This window comes from Loxodonta africana, chromosome 10 (assembly GCF_030014295.1).
Source record: "Loxodonta africana isolate mLoxAfr1 chromosome 10, mLoxAfr1.hap2, whole genome shotgun sequence".
Lineage (NCBI taxonomy): Eukaryota > Metazoa > Chordata > Mammalia > Proboscidea > Elephantidae > Loxodonta > Loxodonta africana.
Genome location: NC_087351.1, coordinates 33965208 through 33984842, shown reverse-complemented (window position 1 = coordinate 33984842; position 19635 = coordinate 33965208). Strand labels below are relative to the sequence as shown.

Genomic DNA, 19635 nt, shown 5'->3' with positions numbered 1-19635 from the left:
TCTCAGACTTTCTTTCCCACTGCTTTACATATGTCTGGCTACCACTAAAAGTTTAAACTGCTTACCACACTAGTCACCCCTCCCTTGTCTTCAGAGATGAGTAGTTTCCATCTGTCATGAAGTGCTTCCAGTCCTTTCATTAGTCACTCTGAAGCCGTGGTTTCCCCAGTCCCCAAAAATAATTTCCTTGAGTTAACCTTTTACTGACTTCATCTGAAGGCTGCCTGGTGGGTGTTGTGGTGTGAACCAGCAGAGGGCCTGAGGCCATCTAACTGTTGGGTTCTATTTCTTGGGGACAGCAGCCACCAAGGGGGTGCCAGCTGGAAACAGTGACACAGAGGGGGGCCAGCCTGGTCGGAAACGACGATGGGGAGCCAGCACGGCCACCACACAGAAGAAACCCTCCATCAGTATCACCACTGAATCACTCAAGGTGAGGTGGGAGGAGCCGGGGAAGGGAGGATGAGACACATTGAGGTGGGAGTAGACATGGGCCCAGTGTAACGGGGTGGGGGGGTATCTGTGTCCCAGAGCCTCATCCCCGACATCAAACCCCTGGCGGGGCAGGAGGCTGTTGTGGATCTTCATGCTGATGACTCCCGCATCTCTGAGGATGAAACCGAGCGTAATGGTGACGATGGGACCCATGACAAGGGGCTGAAGATATGCAGAACAGTCACTCAGGTAAGGCTTCTGTACCCTATATGAGCGGGAGGGATCAGTGGACACGGATCAGGCAATTGAGGAGCTCAGATGAGTCATATAAGGGACATCTAGTATCTACAGAGGGTTTGGTTAATTGCCACTTTGACTCTGAAGCCTCTCATGCCTTAGTTTAGGAATCAGCAAACCACCAAATCTGGCCTGCAGTCTGTTGTTCTAAATAAAATTTTTTTGGAACACAGCCACATCTGTTTATTTACCCTTATTTGTGGCTGCTTTTACACTACTATAACATCAGAGTTGAGTAGTTGCGGCAGAGATTGCATGGCTCGTAAAGCCTAAAATATTTACTATTTTGCTCTTTACAGAAAAAGTTTTTTGACTCTTGTCTTAGTTTTCTTCATGGCAAAGTTGGAGCACCTGCAATCCCAGTGTCTGGTGGAGGTGAACTTAATAAATCTCTCCCCAGTGGAAAGAACATGCCGGATTGATTCTTTGCCCTCTCTTACCAGGGATCCGAAGCTGAGAAGAATATGCCAATTTGGTGTTTAATAGACCCCCTCTATTGCACTGGGTTGGGTAGTTACTGTCTGATGCCTTTATAGGTAGTACCTGCAGAAGGTCAGGAGAATGGGCAGAGAGAAGAAGAGGAAGAAGAGAAGGAGCCTGAAGCAGAACCCCCTGTGGCTCCCCAGGTTTCAGTAGAGGTGGCCTTGCCCCCACCTGTGGAGCATGAAGTGAAAAAAGGTGGGTGGCACATTATGAGTGTGACGTAATGCAGCGCCCTGAATTTCCAGAGCACTTTATTTGGGATTTCTTTAAGTTACTTTAAGATTTTCTGCTGTGTTATAGTACTTTATGTATCTGTTTTATCTCCCCCTCCTATTAAGCTACTTGGGGGCTAGGTTTGAATCTGTTTAATCTTCGAATCTCCACAGCGAGATTAGCTTAGCACAGTACCTTGCACATGATAGAGGCTCAGCACATTTAGATGGAAGAATGACTAGTAGGGAGTAAAAGAAAGGTAGCAGTAAGAATCGTATTGGAGGTGAGGTGAAAGCCGGCATTGCTCCCTACTAAAAGCCATTTGTGTTTTATTTTGATAGTGACTTTAGGAGATACCTTAACTCGACGTTCCATTAGCCAGCAGAAGTCTGGAGTTTCCATTACAATTGATGATCCTGTCAGAACTGCTCAGGTGCCCTCCCCACCTCGGGGCAAGATCAGTAATATAGTCCACATCTCCAATCTGGTAAGCCATGGTTTCCCACATTCTGGCCTTGTTTAGTGGTTACCAGTTTGAGCTTTGAACTCCTGCTTCCTAGGTTCAACTCCTAGACCTGCCAGTTACTCACCCAGTGACCTTGAGCAAGTTAGTTAACCTCTCAACCTGTTTCCTCATGTGAAAAATGGGAATAAAAAGTATCACGGTGCAGGGTTGTTTCGAGGACTTAATATGATGAGATATGGGAAGCGTTTAGCAGAGAGTCTAGCGCACAGTGTCACAGTAAATGTTACTCCTCGTGTTTCTGCAAGAGGGTTCCTAACCTCTGTTCTCACCATATCGCATAACCCCTTGAAGCTATACTGCTGTGATAACAGCTTGGGAAATTTCAAGACTAGTTACAGGAGGACTGTTCTTGCCTTCTTCAAGTCCCTGAAACTCCACTTTCATCGGTAGGTTCGTCCCTTCACATTAGGCCAACTGAAGGAATTGTTGGGACGTACAGGAACCCTGGTGGAAGAAGCCTTCTGGATTGACAAGATTAAATCTCATTGCTTTGTAACGGTGAGGAGAAGATTCTATAGGTTGTGGCTTACATTTACTTTTGTAGCCAACATTTTGGCAGTCAGGAGGGGTTGGAGCCGTGTTGTGACCCTCTGCTGTCTCCCTTCCTCCACCAGTACTCAACAGTAGAGGAAGCTGTTGCCACCCGCACAGCTCTGCATGGGGTCAAATGGCCCCAGTCCAATCCCAAATTCCTTTGTGCTGACTATGCTGAGCAAGATGAGGTAAGAAACCTAGGGAAAGGAAAGAAGAGGGGCAGGGAGGCCATTATCTGCTAGATTTCCCGCTGAGATCCTGGTCAACCCTGCAATCACTGAAAAAGATTCTGTTCTTCCCTCTTTCCCTCCACTTTGGTTCCTTTAGTTGATCCATGGGGCTTCAAAAGTCTCTGTACCCCTGCTGCTTGGGCTTCTTCAGTGGGAGTGGTGTAATCTCCATCCTGACTGTCCTTGTCCCTCCCCTGTCCACAGCTGGACTATCACCGGGGCCTCTTGGTGGACCGTCCCTCTGAAACTAAGGCAGAGGAGCAGGGAGTCCCACGGCCCTTGCACCCTCCACCCCCACCCCCAGCCCAGCCACCACAGCACCCACGGGCAGAGCAGCGGGAACAGGAGCGTGCGGTGCGGGAACAGTGGGCAGAACGGGAACGGGAGATGGAGCGGCGGGAGCGAACTCGATCGGAGCGAGAATGGGATCGGGACAAAGTTCGAGAAGGGCCCCGTTCTCGATCACGGTCCCGTGACCGCCGCCGCAAGGAACGTGCGAAGTCTAAAGAAAAGAAGAGTGAAAAGAAAGGTACTTAGCTGGGGGGCCACACAGACTGCACTGGGAAAGGGACTCAAATGGGATGGGACATGGAGCTGTATGCTTCGAATCTGATTCAGTTTCTTCCACCCTAGAGAAGGCCCAGGAGGAACCACCGGCCAAGCTGCTGGATGACCTTTTCCGCAAGACCAAGGCAGCCCCCTGCATCTACTGGCTCCCACTGACTGACAGCCAGGTTAGTACTGCTCTTCCTGACCTGCTCCAAGTCACATGGAGGCCTCGGGTCAGTTAAAGGGGGTGAAACTGAGCATAACAGAAAGAGGCAGTTTGAAGAACCAGTTGAATGGTGTGCCATAGCGGAACAAAATGCAGGAAGAGCACACAAAGACAGGAACTGAGATTTGCACCAGCCAAGCTACTTGGAGCTTAATTTCAGTTAACTGAGTAATCTGTGTTTTATAAACTCATCCATTTTTCTGCTTTTTTGTTATGAGGGTTTTTACTTTTCATTTAGTTTCTTAGTGATGGGCCTTTTGGGAATTTTTAGGCTTATGTACTGAACTAAAGAGGAGAGATTTGTTCACATCTAGGGTTGAAGGTAGCTAAGGAGATACCAGGAGCCAGCCCTTGTGTGAGTGTAAGAGTTGAAAACTTGGAGAAGGATGCTCCAAGATGGCAACAGACGCGACTGTTGGAAATTCCCCCTTCCCCTGTTCTTGCATAAGTTGTTTTCACGTGGAGACAACAGCAAAGCTGATGGTGACCCAGAGCTAGGAGTGCAGAGATCCAGACCACAAATGGACAAGGCGGAACTGGTGAGGGTGGGACTAAGATGCCTGTTCTCTGCCTCTCCTGCTGGCTTACAGATAATTCAGAAGGAGGCGGAGCGGGCTGAACGGGCCAAGGAGCGGGAGAAGCGGCGAAAGGAGCAAGAAGAGGAAGAGCAAAAGGAACGGGAAAAGGAAGCTGAGAGGGAACGGAACCGACAGCTGGAGCGAGAGAAACGGCGAGAGCACAGCCGCGAGAGGGACAGGGAAAGAGACAGGGAAAGGGAACGAGACCGGGGGGATCGAGATCGAGATAGGGAGAGGGACAGGGAACGAGGCAGGGAGAGAGATCGCAGAGACACCAAGCGCCACAGCAGGAGCCGGAGTCGGAGCACACCTGTGCGGGACCGGGGTGGGCGCCGCTAGCCAGGAAAAGACTAGACAGAGCTGCAGGCATCAGCCACCCTGCCCCGGGGGGTGAAAGTCACAGAGGGATAGGTACAGTCTCCACCACCCTGGAACCAAGGGTCTTTCACACTGTTTCACACCCAGTGCTGAAGTACGGCTGCCACCTGTCCCCACATACCAAATGGAGCAGCAGCCACCCGTCCCCTCCTCCCCATAACCTATCTTGGGACATAGCCCTCTCCTCTCTCTCATTTCCCATTGTTAAGTCTTTGAGAGGGAAGAGCTAGGCTAGGGAGGGAGGTGATTGGCCCAGAGGTGTGGAATAGCTGGGTGCCCCAAGCCTCTTGCAGTTTTCCTCCATCTTGCTCACCACTGCCCTCCAGTACTCAATAGCCTCCTCTTGGGAACAGCCGGGGCCAGGACTGGGTCACCTATGAGCTGAATCAGCATCTCCTCCTGAGTCCCCGGGCCCCTGCAGTTCCCAGTCTCTTCTGTCCTGCAGCTCCTGCCTTTTACCCACCAAGCCCACCGGTTCCACTTTATATCCACCTTTTCCTTTTGTTCAATTTTTATTTTTATTTTTTTTTATTATTAAATGATGTGGTCTATGGAAAATAATAAAAAAAAAATCTGACTTAGTTTTAACTAGTGTGTGAGTGGGTTTTGTTGGGCAGGACCTGGGTGAGAGCCACATCGGAGAATGGCCTTCTTCGCATTGCTTGCATTCCATACACCCTACTGCTTCCTGGAGCAGAGACTTGCCGCCATCCTACATTCCTGCCTTGGCTCTTACCAGGCCAAAGCTGTGAGTCTTGCTCACTGGAGGATGGAGAGGAAGACCCCCAGAGAAGTGGAGCGCCTTGGCTTTTCGTGGCTGTACCCAGCAGTGCTAGAAGGGCGAAACTCCGTTTCCGGGATCCGGGTCCTATGCGCGATTAGCTGTTTAGTCACCTGCTCATATCCGAGGTGCTTCCCATACGTGCCACCAGGGGGCGGCAGCCCCCCGCTCAGTAGGCGGTTTTAAGCTTCCCCAAAACGCTCCAGTCCCCACCTCTGTCCCCTTCCGCTGATGTCGCGCCTCCGTTCCTGGGAAGACCCCAGCCCGCAGATTCCCTGGACCCTTCTGCACACCGTCCTTAAGCGCACCCAGCAGACCCGCTACTGTGCCCTCCACGGACTCCCAAAATGCGGCTGCCGCCTTGTGGTTGTGACCCACACCAGCCCCAGACGCCGGTCCGGGAGCGGGGCGCCGGGCTTCTCCGCAGTGGGCTGCTCATTCCCCCACTCGCGGCGCTGTCGCCCTTTGCCCCGCAATGGGGGCGTGCACCCTCCCCGCCAGTTCTTCAGAAATGGCCTGGCGCTGTGTCCAGGGCTTCCTCCCGCCCGGGTGCCCTGCCGGGCGCTGCGGGTCCAGCCCGGGAGGGGCGCCGCATCTGTATGCGCCCGGCAGCCCCGGAGAGCCGAGGGGCGGGCGCAAGGCACCTCCCCCGCCCCCGCCGCGCCGGCCGGGCTGGCCGGGGAGGGTCGGAGGCTGGGCTCTCCTCTCCCGCGCGGCGCGGAGCCGCCTCGCTCCTCCGCAGGCGGAGCCTCCTTTCCCCGCCCCCTCCGTCTCGCTCTCTTGTTCTCGGCGGGGCCGCTCAGACCTGCAGCGGAGCCGCGGCGGCCGCTCCGATCGCCTCGGGGCTGCGCCCCCGGGACCTGGCGGCGGGCACGGGCGGGGGCGCGCCCCGCTAGGCTGGGCCCTCGGCACTGCCAGGTAAGGGCGCCCTCCCGGGAGCCCGGGGTCGGGAACCCGCAGAGGGGCAGCAGGGGGCCGGCAGCCTGCGGGTGTCTTTAGAGCGGTGCGCTCCGTGGCGGGGAGCCAACTGCCGGCTCCCTTCTCCCGCGCTCTCGCTTTTCCTTCTTCCTTCGCACCTCTCTCCCTTTTTCCCCCATTTTCTTCTCCCTCGATTTCTCTTTACCCTTCCTTCTCTCTCCGTTTGCCTTCACTGCCCCTTCCCTCTGTCTCCAGATCCCTTCTCTCCCTCTTGCCCTGTCTTTTTCCATCTTCTCTTCCTCTTTGCTTTTTTCTTTCTCTTCCTTTTTCTCCTCTCCTTTCTTTCTCCTTTCCCTCTCCCGCTCTCTTTTCCTTCCCCCCCCCCCGTTCCCTCCCTCTCCTCTCCTTTTCCCGCTATCCTGTTTCCCACTCCTCTGTCCCCCTTCCTTTTCTCCCCCTCGTCGTGCCTCCCTCTCTGGCCCGGCTTCCCTCTTCCCCCGAGAGAGAACGGACTGTCAGGTGTGTGTCTGCCCCGGGGGAGGAGGAGGGGCGGCAGCGGTGGCTACCTGAAGGGGGGAGAGAGCAGTGGGAAGGGTCCTCTCTCACTGCCTTCCCGCAGCCTCCCCCTACTTCCACCCCTCCTGACTGCTCCCTCTCCCAGAATGAAGTTCCTGGAGGCCTGGTCTGACCCCCGCAGCTGAGGACTACCCCTGCCTGCTCATCACGCACACGCTGAAAGCCCCTCTGCCCCCGGTGGATCTGTTCCCAAGCCTGGTACCTATGATTCCTTTCTGCCTTTCAGGTGCCCAGGCTGCCTCCTTTGATCTCTTTCCTTCTGTCTCCTTGCCCTCTGTCTCTCTCATCTAGTTTTCTCTGTCTCTGCCGGACAGTCCCTGAGTCTTGGTCTCACCCTCAATCTTGCTGTTTCTCTGGCTTCTGGGTTTCCCTTCACTGCCCCCAGTCTCCTCACTCCGCCCCCGAGCCTGCCCCCTCCTCTCCCAGCTTTGGCACTCATTCTGCCTCATGAGCCCAGGCCCCCTTCAAGGACTGCAGGACTATGTGGGCTGGAGAAAGGTCGGGAGAAGTGGGCTTCTACCCAGGGAGGAAGGTTCTTTCACAGGTTTGCAACCCCGTCTTGGGCTGCACCCCTTGACATCTCTCATCCTTACCCTAGACTCCTTAAGACCACACCTCCATTAATCCCAACCTCTCCAACTCCCTGGCTGCATGCCCAACCTGGGAGGGCAGGGACCAGATTTGGGCCTCCAAGCCATCCCAGCATCCCCTCTCCTGTTTTCTTCCCCAGCTTCCCTGCTCAGAGTTGACTGACTGGAGATTTATCAGCTTGGAAGGCTGGAGGTGAATACAGGCATAGCTTGGCTGGAGGAAAGGATTGGACTGTCCTGTTTTAGTCTGGGTTCTGGGCAGTGCGGTGTCAGGTTCCTTCGAGGTCTGATCTTTCAGATCTAAATTTGGCGGTGGTGGTGGTGGTGGTGGTAAGGGTTTCCTTGACCCTGAGCAGCTACTTGTTCTGCAGGTGTGGATCCATGGGGTAGCCCCAACACATCTGCCCCTGTGCCCCAGCCAGCTCATGGGCCATCCAGCCTGGCCCAGCCTCAGCACCTGGGGCTAGTGAACAGAGCCCTGACTGGAGCCCAAACATGTGGGGCCTGGTGAGGCTCCTGCTGGCCTGGCTGGGTGGCTGGGGCTGCATGGGGCGCCTGGCAGCCCCAGCCCGGGCCTGGGCAGGGTCCCGGGGGGGACCGAGGCCTGGACTACTGAGGACCCGAAGGAGCTGGGTGTGGAACCAGTTCTTTGTCATTGAGGAATATGCCGGTCCAGAGCCCGTCCTCATTGGCAAGGTAAGAATCATCCCCTCCCGTGTCTACTCTGACTCTTGAGGCCCTTAGGCCCAGTCCTACAACTTCATCACTTTTGCAGTGACCTTGGTCCCCCAGGACTCCCAACGCTTCATCCAAACCTAGACTTTTTCACCTGTTTCTGCCCTTGGAGCTCTCTACCATTTTTTTCTGACCCCCTACAGCTTCACTCAGATGTGGACAGGGGTGAGGGTCGCACCAAGTACCTGCTGACCGGGGAGGGGGCAGGTACTGTCTTCGTGATTGATGAGGCCACAGGAAACATCCATGTCACCAAGAGTCTGGACCGGGAGGAGAAGGCACAGTATGTGCTACTGGCCCAGGCTGTGGACCGAGCCTCCAACCGACCCCTGGAGCCCCCATCAGAGTTCATCATCAAGGTGCAAGACATCAACGACAATCCACCCATCTTTCCCCTTGGGCCCTACCATGCCACTGTGCCCGAGATGTCCAATGTTGGTGAGTACCCCAGTTCCTCACTTGCCTTCCCCCACAGCCATCTGCCCCAGAACCCACCTCCTTTAATTCAGCCTCCCTCATAGGTGGGCACCCAGCATCTGCTATTCTTCCCCACCTGGGCCTGCCCCTCTGAGTGGGTGCCGGCCTCCCCGACAGGGACATCGGTGATCCAGGTGACTGCTCATGATGCCGATGACCCCAGCTATGGGAACAGCGCCAAGCTGGTGTACACTGTGCTGGATGGACTCCCCTTCTTCTCTGTGGACCCCCAGACTGGTGAGGGTGGAGCTGGGGAGGCTGGTGGGATGGCCATGGAGACAGACCCCCCTGACCCAGTGTCTCTCCCCAGGAGTGGTGCGCACTGCCATCCCTAACATGGACCGGGAGACACAAGAGGAGTTTTTAGTGGTGATCCAGGCCAAGGACATGGGCGGCCACATGGGGGGGCTGTCGGGCAGCACTACAGTGACGGTCACCCTCAGCGATGTCAACGACAACCCCCCCAAGTTCCCTCAGAGTAAGAGGCCAGTGCTGCCGCCTGAGCTATCCTTTGACCACCCCACCATTACAGCCTCTGGAGAAGCCTCCCTTATCCACCCTACCCGGGCCAGGCCTAGGGAGAAGCAAATGCTGGGAGTAGGGAGGAGGGCTGGGAACCCCTCTAAGAATGTATCTGCCCTCCACCTACCCTCAAGGCCTGTACCAGTTCTCTGTGGTGGAGACAGCCGGGCCGGGCACCCTGGTGGGCCGGCTGCGGGCCCAGGACCCAGACCTGGGAGACAACGCCCTCATGGCATACACCATCCTGGACGGGGAGGGTTCCGAGGCTTTCAGCATCAGCACAGACTCCCAGGGTCGAGATGGGCTCCTCACTGTCCGCAAGGTTAGCCTCCTGTCCTCAAACACTTGTGCCTGTCTCCTGCTCCACTCACTGGGCACCTTAATAACTGGTCTAGAACAAACTCAGAAGTCCCCTAGGCTGGAGCTTAGAGATCAGGGTCATCTCATCTTTCAGATGAGCACCTGAGGTCCACAAAGGGGAAATGACTGGCTCAAGGTCATACAGCAAATCTAGGGTGGAGCTGGGGCAGACCTAGAGTTGTCCACTAAGTAATCTGCCCCCTGGGTGACCACCAAGGCCACTGCCCCTCTGGTGCCTGCCTCTCTTCACCTTGCATGATCCTGGTCCTGCCTGGTTTCCGCGTGCTCTCTTCCACTGCCCATCTCCTCTCGCCATAGGCCCTAGACTTTGAGACCCGTCGCTCCTACTCCTTCCGTGTGGAGGCCACCAACACACTCATCGACCCAGCCTACCTGCGGCGAGGGCCCTTCAAGGATGTGGCGTCAGTGCGAGTGGCTGTGGAGGATGCCCCAGAGCCACCTGCCTTCACCCAGGCTGCCTACCACCTGGCAGTGCCCGAGAACAAGGCTCCTGGGACCCTGGTGGGCCAGGTCTCTGCCTCGGATCTGGACTCCCCGGCGAGTCCAATCAGGTGAGCTGGGTTGTGGGCTGGGGAAGGATGGGGCCTCGGGCAAGAGTTCAGCCTCAAGCTTATTCCCACAGGGAATCACACTCACCTTCCAGCAGAGGTCTTCCTCCCTTTGGCCAGGTGGACGGGAGTTTGGTCCACAGGCCTGGTGCGAGGGGAGGGTGGGAAGACCTGGCTAACCACTCCCTTTGACTCTCCACCCATCCCTCTGGATGGATAGCAGTGGCACCTCCCAGTGGTAGTGCAATTAGATGTAATCTCATTTGATAAGTGTGATAGCTACCATTATTGATCACTCTCTAAGTGCTACACAACTTACCCACCTGATAACATTCAGTTCTCATGCCAGCCCTATGAAAACCCACTGCCGTTGAGTCGATTCCAACTCATAGTGACCCTATAGGACAGAGTAGAACTGCCCCATAGAGTTTCCAAGGAGCGCCTTGTGGATTTGGACTAAAGCCCTATGAAGTAGGTGTTATTATCACCAGTTGTTTCAGAGATGACGCTGTGAGAGGGTAAGTAACCTGCCCAAAGTCACACAGGAAGTGGCAGAACCGGGATTCAAACCCCAACTTGTCTGTTTCGAGCAGCCACTCTTTCCACCTCACAGTCAGCATCCCTATCACTGCTCTGTGAGGAAGGCGCTGTGTCTTTCCCGTTTTGCAGTTGAGTAAACAGAGAATAATTTGCCAAGGTCACAGCTGGTCAGAGTCGCAGCAGGGGCTAGAACACAGGTACCTGGGGCCCCAGAACGGTGCCCAGAAGTCTAAAAGACAGGCAGTGTTTATCTCCTTCCACCTCTCTTTTCTGCATTCTGTCTCCCTTCACTCCCATGGAAACCCAGACCCCCTGAGTCTTGGGACAGGTGTTTAATGCTGGTGACCTCCCAAGGATATTTGCCTTTTAAGGGGACTACAGCCCAAAGCATGGCCCTGGATACATGGGCCAGCTTCTGCTTGGCCCTCTGCCCACATGAGCCGTGAGACCACAGGGAGGAGGGAAGGGTAGCAGCAAACTCCAACCCTGCCCCCAGATCAGCCCCCAGCATGGCTCCATCTTCCTCAGATACTCCATCCTCCCTCACTCGGATCTAGAACGCTGCTTCTCCATTGAGCCTGAAGACGGCACCATCCGCACGGCAGTGCCCCTGGACCGTGAGGCTCGTGCCTGGCACAACCTCACTGTGCTGGCCACAGAGCTTGGTGAGGAGTCCTGGGCCCTCCAGGAGGCCCTCCTGGGAGAAGGGCAGTCCCTGGGTGTTGGGTTGGGGGCTCTTGGGTCCCAAGCGTGGATCATCACCACCAGGCAGACCTCCTGGTCGGCTGGGCTAGGCTGGGCTGGACTGAGCACAATGGCTCTGCCTGAGCATTCCTCTGACCCCAAATTCACCCCTTACCTGACTTGCCCCAGCAGGAAAATAAACCCAACCTCAAATACCATTCAACCCCTAAAAAATCCCAACTTGTACCCTGGCAGACCCTGCCCTGCCCACTGGGCAGCTTCAGGCTGGGAGTTGGGAGCTGAGGAAGGGCTGAACACCTTCTCCAGAGGCTGAGTAGGAGGGCACCCCTCAGCTGTTAGAGGGCAACAACAGCACCCCCTGAGAAGCCCTGTTGGAAGCCCTGGTGGGGAGCCCCGTGGTAGGAGGGAGGGGTCGGCTGCATGGGCTGGCTCCTCTTTTGCTCTGTCAGTCACCAGCTTCCGCAGCCTTTGGGTGGGAAGGGGAGGGGGCTAAATGGCTCCCTTGTCTGCTCAGCAGGGAGACCTCCCTCCCCTCTATTAACAGCCCCTCCTCATCCCGGCTCACGTCCCCTGGGGAAGCCCCAGGGTCTCCCTCACCCTGCTGTCTGCATACTGTATATGGTCATTGCCCTGTGTGTATCTGTGTGTGCAGATGTTTGTATGTGTGGATGAAGAGCTATGTGTACCTGAGTATGTATGTAATTCCATATGCATGAAAATAGACGCACACCCATGTACATTTGTGAGTGTATGTCTATAACTAGATATATATGTGTATATACGCATGAGTGCTTATGTAGAGGAATATTATTTGCCCATATGTGCAACTGGATGTCCACAATAGTATGTATAAAGAGCCGTTTGTATATATTTTGTGTATGTGGTGTTGTAGACAGGTAACAATTTATTGATTACTTATTGTGTATCAGGCACTATTCTAAGCACCAAATATGGATTAATTCATTTAATTATCACCACAACTTTATGAGGTAAAAAAAAGAAAAAAAAAATTTTTTTTTTTTTATGAGGTAGGTACTATTATTTTCCCATTTTAAAATGCAGAAACTCAGGCAAAGAAGCTAAGTAACTTTCCAAGGTCACACAGAGATTAAGTGGTGGAGCCCTCAAACCCAGTCAGGCTGCAGTCTGAGCTGTTGTCGCCTATATCATACCTCCTCTCGTGTATGTTTTATTGTAGATGTATAGGTCTCTGTGCATATGCAAGTGGGTGTTACGTGGCAGTGCCCGTGTATGTGTAGTTGTATATGTCCATGTGCATGACCCTCTGTGTATGTGTACAGACATATACACACACCCACTCCTCACTTATCGACATGGTTCGGTTCCAAAGACCAAGTTGTTATGTGAAAATTGGTGTTATGCAAAAATGGAGAATAACCACATCAGATCACAAAAATGGAGGATGACTACATCATTACATAACTGCAAATTACATCATTGCATAACTTCCAAACCACTGAGAATCATGGCCCAGCCAAGTGGACTCGCAGTCTTAACCATCACAGCCAGCCTTTACTCTTGCCTCGCGTCATCCGCGTTCACTACTGTCAGATGTATGTCACTGATGTGCAAAATAGTCAGATAGTAGGTTCTTTACTATTGTCCTAAATGCAAAATGTCAGATAATGAGATAGACAATAAATGAGAAGTAATTACAAATGTCCAACTCACGGGCAACTCATACTTGCCCTTTAATGACATGTACATTTGCCCTCACTTTGAAACGATTGAACCAACCCCTACTCGCAACAAATATTTCATCACAATCACCTTCACTTGCTGCACATGCAGCTTTTAAATCATTGCAAAGGCTTCAAGCCTTTTCTTGCACTAAAGAAAAACTAAATAACTGTATGCACATGTTCTGACTTACCTACAGATTTGACTTAAAGACTTGAAGACACAGTTAGGAACAGATCTCGTTCGTAACCCGGGGACTTCCTCTGTGTGTGTGTGTGTGTGTGTGTGTGTGTGTGTGTGTGTGTGGCTGCTTATGTATACATAGCTCTGTATGTGAGCGTGTGTGTATGTGTGTGTTTCCCTCACTGTCTTCTCACCCTTCTCACTCTCCTGCCGTGTCCTGCCCCTGTCCCCACCCTCACCCTGATATCGGCTAGAAGGTCCTGGGCCCTTACTGCAGGGAAGGAGTGGACTCTATCATCATCCTGTCTCTGGTGCATCCTAAAGCCCCTGAGCCAGGCTGTTCACTCAGCCTCCCCTGCCCAGACTGGGACCTCAGCCCCTTTCTCCAGAGCCAGCTAGCTGGCCTCCTGCCTTGGGGGAAGACTAAAGGAATTGACAGACTTGGGAGAGGTGGGCACTGGGGTGGGCAGGAATATACACTTTTCCATTCTGGCTTGGACAGCATGGACAAGGAGGAGCAGGGCAGGGTGATGGTGGAGGGCCACCTAAGGAAGGGATGTGTGAAGAGGGGCCTGCATGTCTGGCTGTGGGGCCCAGGTTGGCCTGGGCCCTGCACCCTGTAGATCATGCAGCTTCTCCCCCTACCAAGACCAACTTCAAGAGATCTCATTGCTGCACCACAGCCTCACAGACCTCTGATTGTGTGTGTGTGTGTGTGTGTGTGTGTATCCATCCCACTGGTGCTGTGCATGGCCTTTGTGCATGAAAATACATTCTCTGGGCCCTGGGTGTGACACTGTATCCATTGTGTATTTTGAATACTCACTTCATGTATGTTGTATTTGCTGAGTGTACACTGGATATGTGGTATGAATGTGTTTGTATATTTCATGGTTATTGTCTATGTGCAACTTGTATGCACCTTCTGCATACTTTCATTTATGCTGCATGCACCCTGCATGTGGGTTATTGTATACGTGTGTCATGGGTGCTGCATTCCTGGGTTGTATATTATGTATTGCCCCTGTCTTGGGTAATACATGAATGTTATATGCACTGGGTATTGTTCATTCATTTCACATTGTTTGCTACTTGTATATTTCATGCCTACTTCATGTGTTGCACACATATGCTACATGTGTTATCCATGTGCATGCACTATATGTGTTATGTGTGTGTGTGCATGTGTGGGGTATATGTGTCTGTGTTCTGTCTTCAGATAGCTCCGCACAGGCCTCCCGGGTTCAAGTAGCTGTCCAGACCCTGGATGAGAATGACAATGCCCCCCAGCTGGCTGAGCCCTATGACACCTTTGTGTGTGACTCTGCAGCCCCTGGCCAGGTGAGCAGCTGAGACAGAGGGGTTGGGGCCTCCAGGTCTTCAGCTGCCCACTCCATACAAGGCCTGTCTTCTTACTTGCAGCTGATTCAGGTCATTCGGGCTCTGGACAGAGATGAAGTCGGCAATAGCAGCCGTGTCTCCCTTCAAGGCCCCCTGGGCCCTGATGCCAACTTCACTGTCCGGGACAACCAAGGTGGGTGATCTTGGTACAACCACTACCCTGTGCCTGCCTCCGTTCTCCCCTCCTACACCACCTCCCGGCCCCAGCTGCCCAACCCCTGCCCTGCCTGTCTGTACCCTCCACTCAACTTGTTTACTGCTGGCCTTCCTACGGGCATCTGGCTCCATGGGCGACTGACCCTACCAGGAAGATGTTCCAAACGGTTACTCAACACCTTCTCTGTCTTATAGATGGCTCTGCCAGCCTGCTGCTGCCCTCCCGCCCTGCTCCACCCCGCCAGGCCCCCTACCTGGTTCCCATAGAACTGTGGGACTGGGGGCAGCCGGCACTGAGCAGCACGGCCACGGTGACGGTCAGCGTGTGCCGCTGTCGGCCGGATGGCTCTGTGGCATCCTGCTGGCCCGAGGCGCAGCTCTCACCCACTGGGCTCAGCACTGGGGCCCTGCTTGCCATCGTCACCTGTGTGGGCACCCTGCTAGGTGAGTCAGGCCATGGTGGGACATAGATGTGGGGTCCAGAGCCACAGGAAGTATGGAGAGGAACTGGATCCCTGGGGCTTGAGGGAGCCCACATGCCTGGATTTCCCCACTGCCTGGCATGTCAAAGAGAAAGGTTCTGGCCTCCTATGCCTGACCTGCCAACCTGTAGTGACAGCAACAAGCCATAAAAATGGTTTATTTGACCTCTTGGTGGCATAGTGGTTAAGAGCTTGGCTGCCAACCAAAATATCAGCAGTTCGATTCCATCAGCCACTCCTTGGAAACCCTATGGGGCAGGTCTACTCTGTCCTATAGAATCGTTATGTGTCGAAATTGACTTCATGCAACAGGTACTCTGTGCCAAGTACTGTACTGGGCACATCACTGTAGTATTTCATTTCATCCTTTCAACAACCCTAAGAAGGTAAATATGTTTTCCACACAAGTACACTGAGAGTCAAAGAGGGTCAGAGAAGTTAAGCAACTTCCCATGGTCACACAACTAGTAAGGGGGAAAGTCAGGATTCAAACCTAGGTTTGCCAGATGTCAAACTTGGGGCTTGTAACCACTTGAAAACACTGCCTTCTCTATGGTGTAAACCATCTGCCCTTCATAATGGAAAGGGCTGCCCTGTTTCCGGGCACCTGTGGGCTCAGAGGCCTGTGTGCGTCTCTCACCCCAGCCCTGGTGGTGCTCTTCGTGGCTCTGCGGCGGCAGAAGCAGGAGGCACTGATGGTGCTGGAGGAGGAGGACGTCCGTGAGAACATCATCACCTACGACGATGAGGGCGGCGGCGAAGAGGACACCGAGGCCTTCGACATCACGGCCCTGCAAAACCCCGACGGGGCAGCCCCACCGGCCGCCGGCCCGCCCGTGCGCCTCGATGTGCTGCCCCGGAGCCGAGCGCTGCGCCAGCCCAGGCCCCCGGGACCCGCCGACGTGGCGCAGCTGCTGGCGCTGCGGCTCCGTGAGGCGGACGAGGACCCCAGCGTGCCCCCGTATGACTCGGTGCAGGTGTACGGCTACGAGGGCCGCGGCTCTTCCTGCGGCTCCCTCAGCTCCCTGGGCTCTGGCAGCGAGGCGGGCGGTGCCCCCGGCCCTGCCGAGCCGCTGGACGACTGGGGGCCGCTCTTCCGCACCCTGGCGGAGCTGTATGGGGCCAAGGAGCCCCCGGCCCCCTGAGAGCCGGCCCTGGCCCTGCCCGCTGTGGCGGGCCAGCCGGCACAGGCCCTCTGAGTGAGTCCCACGGGGTCCAGGCAGGCGGCAGCAGCCAGGGGTCCTGATACCTCCCCGATTCCCGTGCCCCTCCGCCCTCCTCCTCAGAGCACCCTGCCTCTTACCTTCCTCCTCGAGTCGCTCTGTGTGTCTCTCTCCAGGAATCTCTCTGTCTCTGCGTGTGTCTCTGCCTCTCTGGCCCTGTCTGTGACACACTCCCTCTGATGGCCCCTCTGTCTGGGTCTTGGTTTTGTGGCCCTGACTCCAAACCTCCGTTCTCACTGTGATTTCCCTCCGTGACACTCTGTTTTTGTCGTTCTGATTCTGAATCTCCCACACTTTCTCTCTGACTCCCTTGCCCACACAAATGCTCTGTGTCTGTCTCCTGCCCACATCCCCCCTCGTTCTTCTGGGTCCCTGTGACTGACTTTTGGGTTTTTTTTCATTTGTCCATCCTGAAAACAAGAGTAACTTCCAGCCACTGCTGCCCACCCTCCTGCAGGGGATACTCAGCCCCAGGTCAGTGCCCCTAGGCTGTGTGGGACACGGGGTGGGCTGGAGCCCCTCTCCCACTGCAGGTCCCTAACCCTGTCCTGTCCTTACAGACCTGCCCGCATGGTTCCATCCATCACTCATGGCCTCATCCTGGCTCCACTGGCCTCCAGCAGCGAGAAGGAGCCAACCGCCTCCTTGGGCGAGAGCTCCAGCCCCCGTGTGGCCGCCTCCCTGGAGCTCTGCCCAGCTGTCAGCCTGCCCTGGGCATCCCAGCTCTGGGCATTGTGTTGTGTGCTTCCCAGGCCCCAGAGGAAGGGGAGGGAAGGAAAAGGGGAGGCAGCTGGGGAAGGGGAAAAAGGGAGGAAGGGGAGGGGCCTCCATCTCTAATTTCATAATAAACACTTTATTTTGTAAAGCTGGAGTCCTGCTTCTGTTTCTACCCTCACATTTCTGTACAGAGCTCCGTCGTGCTGACGAATGGGAAGAGACACCTAAGCCTCCTGGTTCATTATCCTTTCTCCTTGAGGTTGGGGTGGAGGATCCACTTAACATCCCCCTAGATAGAAGAGGGTTTGAGTTCATTCCACAGGGGGAGTAAGGAGAAAATGGCTCTGCCTCCCCCACCAAGACCAATTCCCAGGGTCCCTGTTGGTCTCAAACTCCTGGGAAATTAAGATGTAGGAATTGGCCAAAAGGGGCAGGTGAGAAGGAGAAACAGGTAAGAGCTACTGAAAACACAGGAGGAAAACATAAAAGATTACAAGGGGTCCACACTAGGGAGAAATTTAGGGTGGTGGCAAAGAGAAGGGGCCCAGCCAGCCTCTCCGGGTGAGTCATGTTGAATCTGGGTCCCTGCCCCCACCTTTAATTCTTCCCCAGTCCATGGTCTTACTCTTTGCAGGGCACAAAGGCAGACAGAGAGGAGCCAGGGGGGCAGGCTGTCCAGGGGCAGGGTCAGTTGGGGTGGGGGCTGAGAGGGAACTGCCAGGTCCTCCCAATACCCACTACCTGAGCAGAGTAGGGATCCCCCCAGAAGCCAGAATAAGAACTAGGCCTCTCAACTCTGGCAGGGGTTCCGGAGATAAGAAGAGGTGAGTCAGGCCTAAGCATAGGGTGCTGGGAAGGGGGGAAAACTACTACAATTGGGTGTGCCTTTTCTCACACCTTTGGCACCTGCTTGGTTAGTGTCACCAGGTGGTGGGAGAACAGGACCTTTGACTCAGTGCTGGAAATGACATTTTACTTTGCTGGAGGCTGGACCCCTGGGCCTACGACAGCCCAAGAGCAGACTGTCTCTCCCCTGCAGGTATGGGGATGGTGTTAGGTGGCACCCTGAGCAGGGCATCAGAGGAGGCAAAATCACTCGGTTCAGGGTAGGAAGGGCAAAGATCTCTGCCCCTTTGAACTAACCCTGATATCCACATCAGACCTTCAGGAATAACTGAAGAAAAGGAAGAACTGACCCAATGGGCCAGGAGCACCTCATAGGTGGTGTGGGGTGGATGGGAGGGGGACGTGAGCCTGTGTCTGCTTTCCCAGCCCTCCCTGACATCTCCCTGAGGTCTTCTCCCAACTCACTAAAAACTGAGGGGGCGTGGAATAGGACATAGGGAAACAGGCCTGTCAGCAAGGCCCTTGGGTTTATCTCTAGCCTCAAATACCTCATCAATGTGTCAAAGGGAATGAAAAGGGGCAGGGAAGTGAAAGGGCCTCAGACTAGGCTTTGGAGATGGGGGAGTGGTGAAATGGTGTGGGGACCCCTGACCCTATCTTCTCTTCACGCTGGAGTGTTTTCTCGGAAGAATTGGCACACACGGCCTGGCATTCTCCCAGGTGGGATAAAGGGCCACCCTCCTCATTCAGGTGTTGCTGTCTCTCTTCCAGTCTGTTTCCAGTGCCGGTCTCTGCACAAGGAACCACACGTCCATCACCTGTGCACTCACAGGCATGCGGCAGCCATCTTGCACACACGCCTGTATCACTCACTCACACCTGGACGCAGGACCCACACACTTCTGTGGATGTGAATATGCACCCTCATATGCCTGAGTCAATCCAAGGCTTAAACTCTGTGGGAAGGCTGCCCTCCCTCATTGCCTCTCTAGGACTAGGCTGTCACAGGGGTCCCTGACCTCAGTAATTATCCCCCGAGTCCCACACCCCATCTCCTGACGCTGGGGAGTGGGCAAGGAGGCCACAGGTCAGATTCCTGGGCCCTGGCTTGAAAGCTAGTCCTCCAGTGTACCAGGCATCTTCCTCAGGCCCCCTTTTCCACCACAATTTCCTCCCTGCTTTGCTCTCCCTGTTTGCCTTCCTGGGGCTCCCTGACCTTTCCTCCCTCCTCCCCTTAGGGCCAGAAGTGGGATGTCTCCTCCATCCTTCTGGCCAGCTCCTGCCTAGAGGAATTCTCAGCCTGAGGTGTGGGGTTAGGGCTCTGGCTGGAGGCTGGGAAGGGGCATCCAGGAGGGAGGAAATGGCACTGGTATTCTTGGGATTGAAGTTTAAGTGGCGGAATGAGGGGAAAGAAGGTTAAGGAAACTGCTGGGAGTCCTGGTCAGGCCCACTCTTAGGTCCAACCATGCTTTCGCTCCCGCTTGGGCCAGGAGGGGGGCTGTCCCTCCTGAAGCTGTCAGCTTGGATCTCCAAGTCAGGGTTTACAGGGAGAGGAGTGGGGCCAGGAGAGGATGTACTTATCCCACAGTTCCCCGCTGGCACGGCCACCTCCCTCTCTCCTTCATTCCCCAGAGGGAGCTGCAGGAAGGAAAGCCCAGAAGGAGGCAAAGGGAAGGGGGGTGGAGAAAGGAGGGGAAATCAGGC

General features: G+C 54.8%; 2 protein-coding genes across 6 annotated transcripts in view; both read left to right on the top strand.

Annotated features, from left to right (window-relative positions):
- The window catches only part of ACIN1 (apoptotic chromatin condensation inducer 1), a 33085-nt gene extending 28048 nt beyond the window's left edge, over nt 1-5037 (top strand). The window contains 9 exon segments of the mRNA XM_003420944.4: nt 300-433; nt 532-684; nt 1269-1410; nt 1770-1915; nt 2345-2452; nt 2569-2676; nt 2923-3247; nt 3352-3452; nt 4084-5037. Of these exon segments, the coding sequence (XP_003420992.1) occupies nt 300-433; nt 532-684; nt 1269-1410; nt 1770-1915; nt 2345-2452; nt 2569-2676; nt 2923-3247; nt 3352-3452; nt 4084-4410 (1544 nt within the window). The 3' untranslated portion in view covers nt 4411-5037.
- Nucleotides 5038-6054: 1017 nt separating this feature from the next.
- Nucleotides 6055-17233, top strand: CDH24 (cadherin 24). Of its 5 annotated transcripts, XM_064292296.1 has the most exons (16): nt 6055-6148; nt 6810-6922; nt 7455-7507; nt 7686-8010; nt 8193-8487; nt 8644-8763; nt 8837-9004; nt 9183-9370; nt 9727-9980; nt 11046-11182; nt 14326-14447; nt 14529-14640; nt 14859-15107; nt 15791-16344; nt 16790-16842; nt 16929-17233. In XM_064292296.1, the coding sequence occupies exons 4-14, from the start codon at nt 7810-7812 to the stop codon at nt 16288-16290; spliced, it is 2346 nt and encodes a 781-aa protein (XP_064148366.1). In that variant the 5' UTR covers nt 6055-6148; nt 6810-6922; nt 7455-7507; nt 7686-7809; the 3' UTR covers nt 16291-16344; nt 16790-16842; nt 16929-17233. The 5 variants fall into 5 exon arrangements, with proteins under 5 accessions (XP_064148366.1, XP_064148364.1, XP_010598812.1 ...); XM_064292294.1 differs by having other exon boundaries at nt 15791-16842; XM_010600510.3 differs by having other exon boundaries at nt 6810-7507; nt 15791-16842.
- Nucleotides 17234-19635: the final 2402 nt, after the last annotated feature.

Excerpts from the sequence above, each read along its gene's own strand:
- CDH24 (XM_064292296.1), top strand. The coding sequence starts at position 7,810 with ATGTGGGGCCTGGTGAGGCTCCTGCTGGCCTGGCTGGGTGGCTGGGGC. Across the intron at positions 9,005-9,182 it reads CCCCCCCAAGTTCCCTCAGA|GCCTGTACCAGTTCTCTGTG; the intron begins GTAAGAGGCCAG and ends CCTACCCTCAAG. Across the intron at positions 14,448-14,528 it reads ACTCTGCAGCCCCTGGCCAG|CTGATTCAGGTCATTCGGGC; the intron begins GTGAGCAGCTGA and ends TCTTACTTGCAG.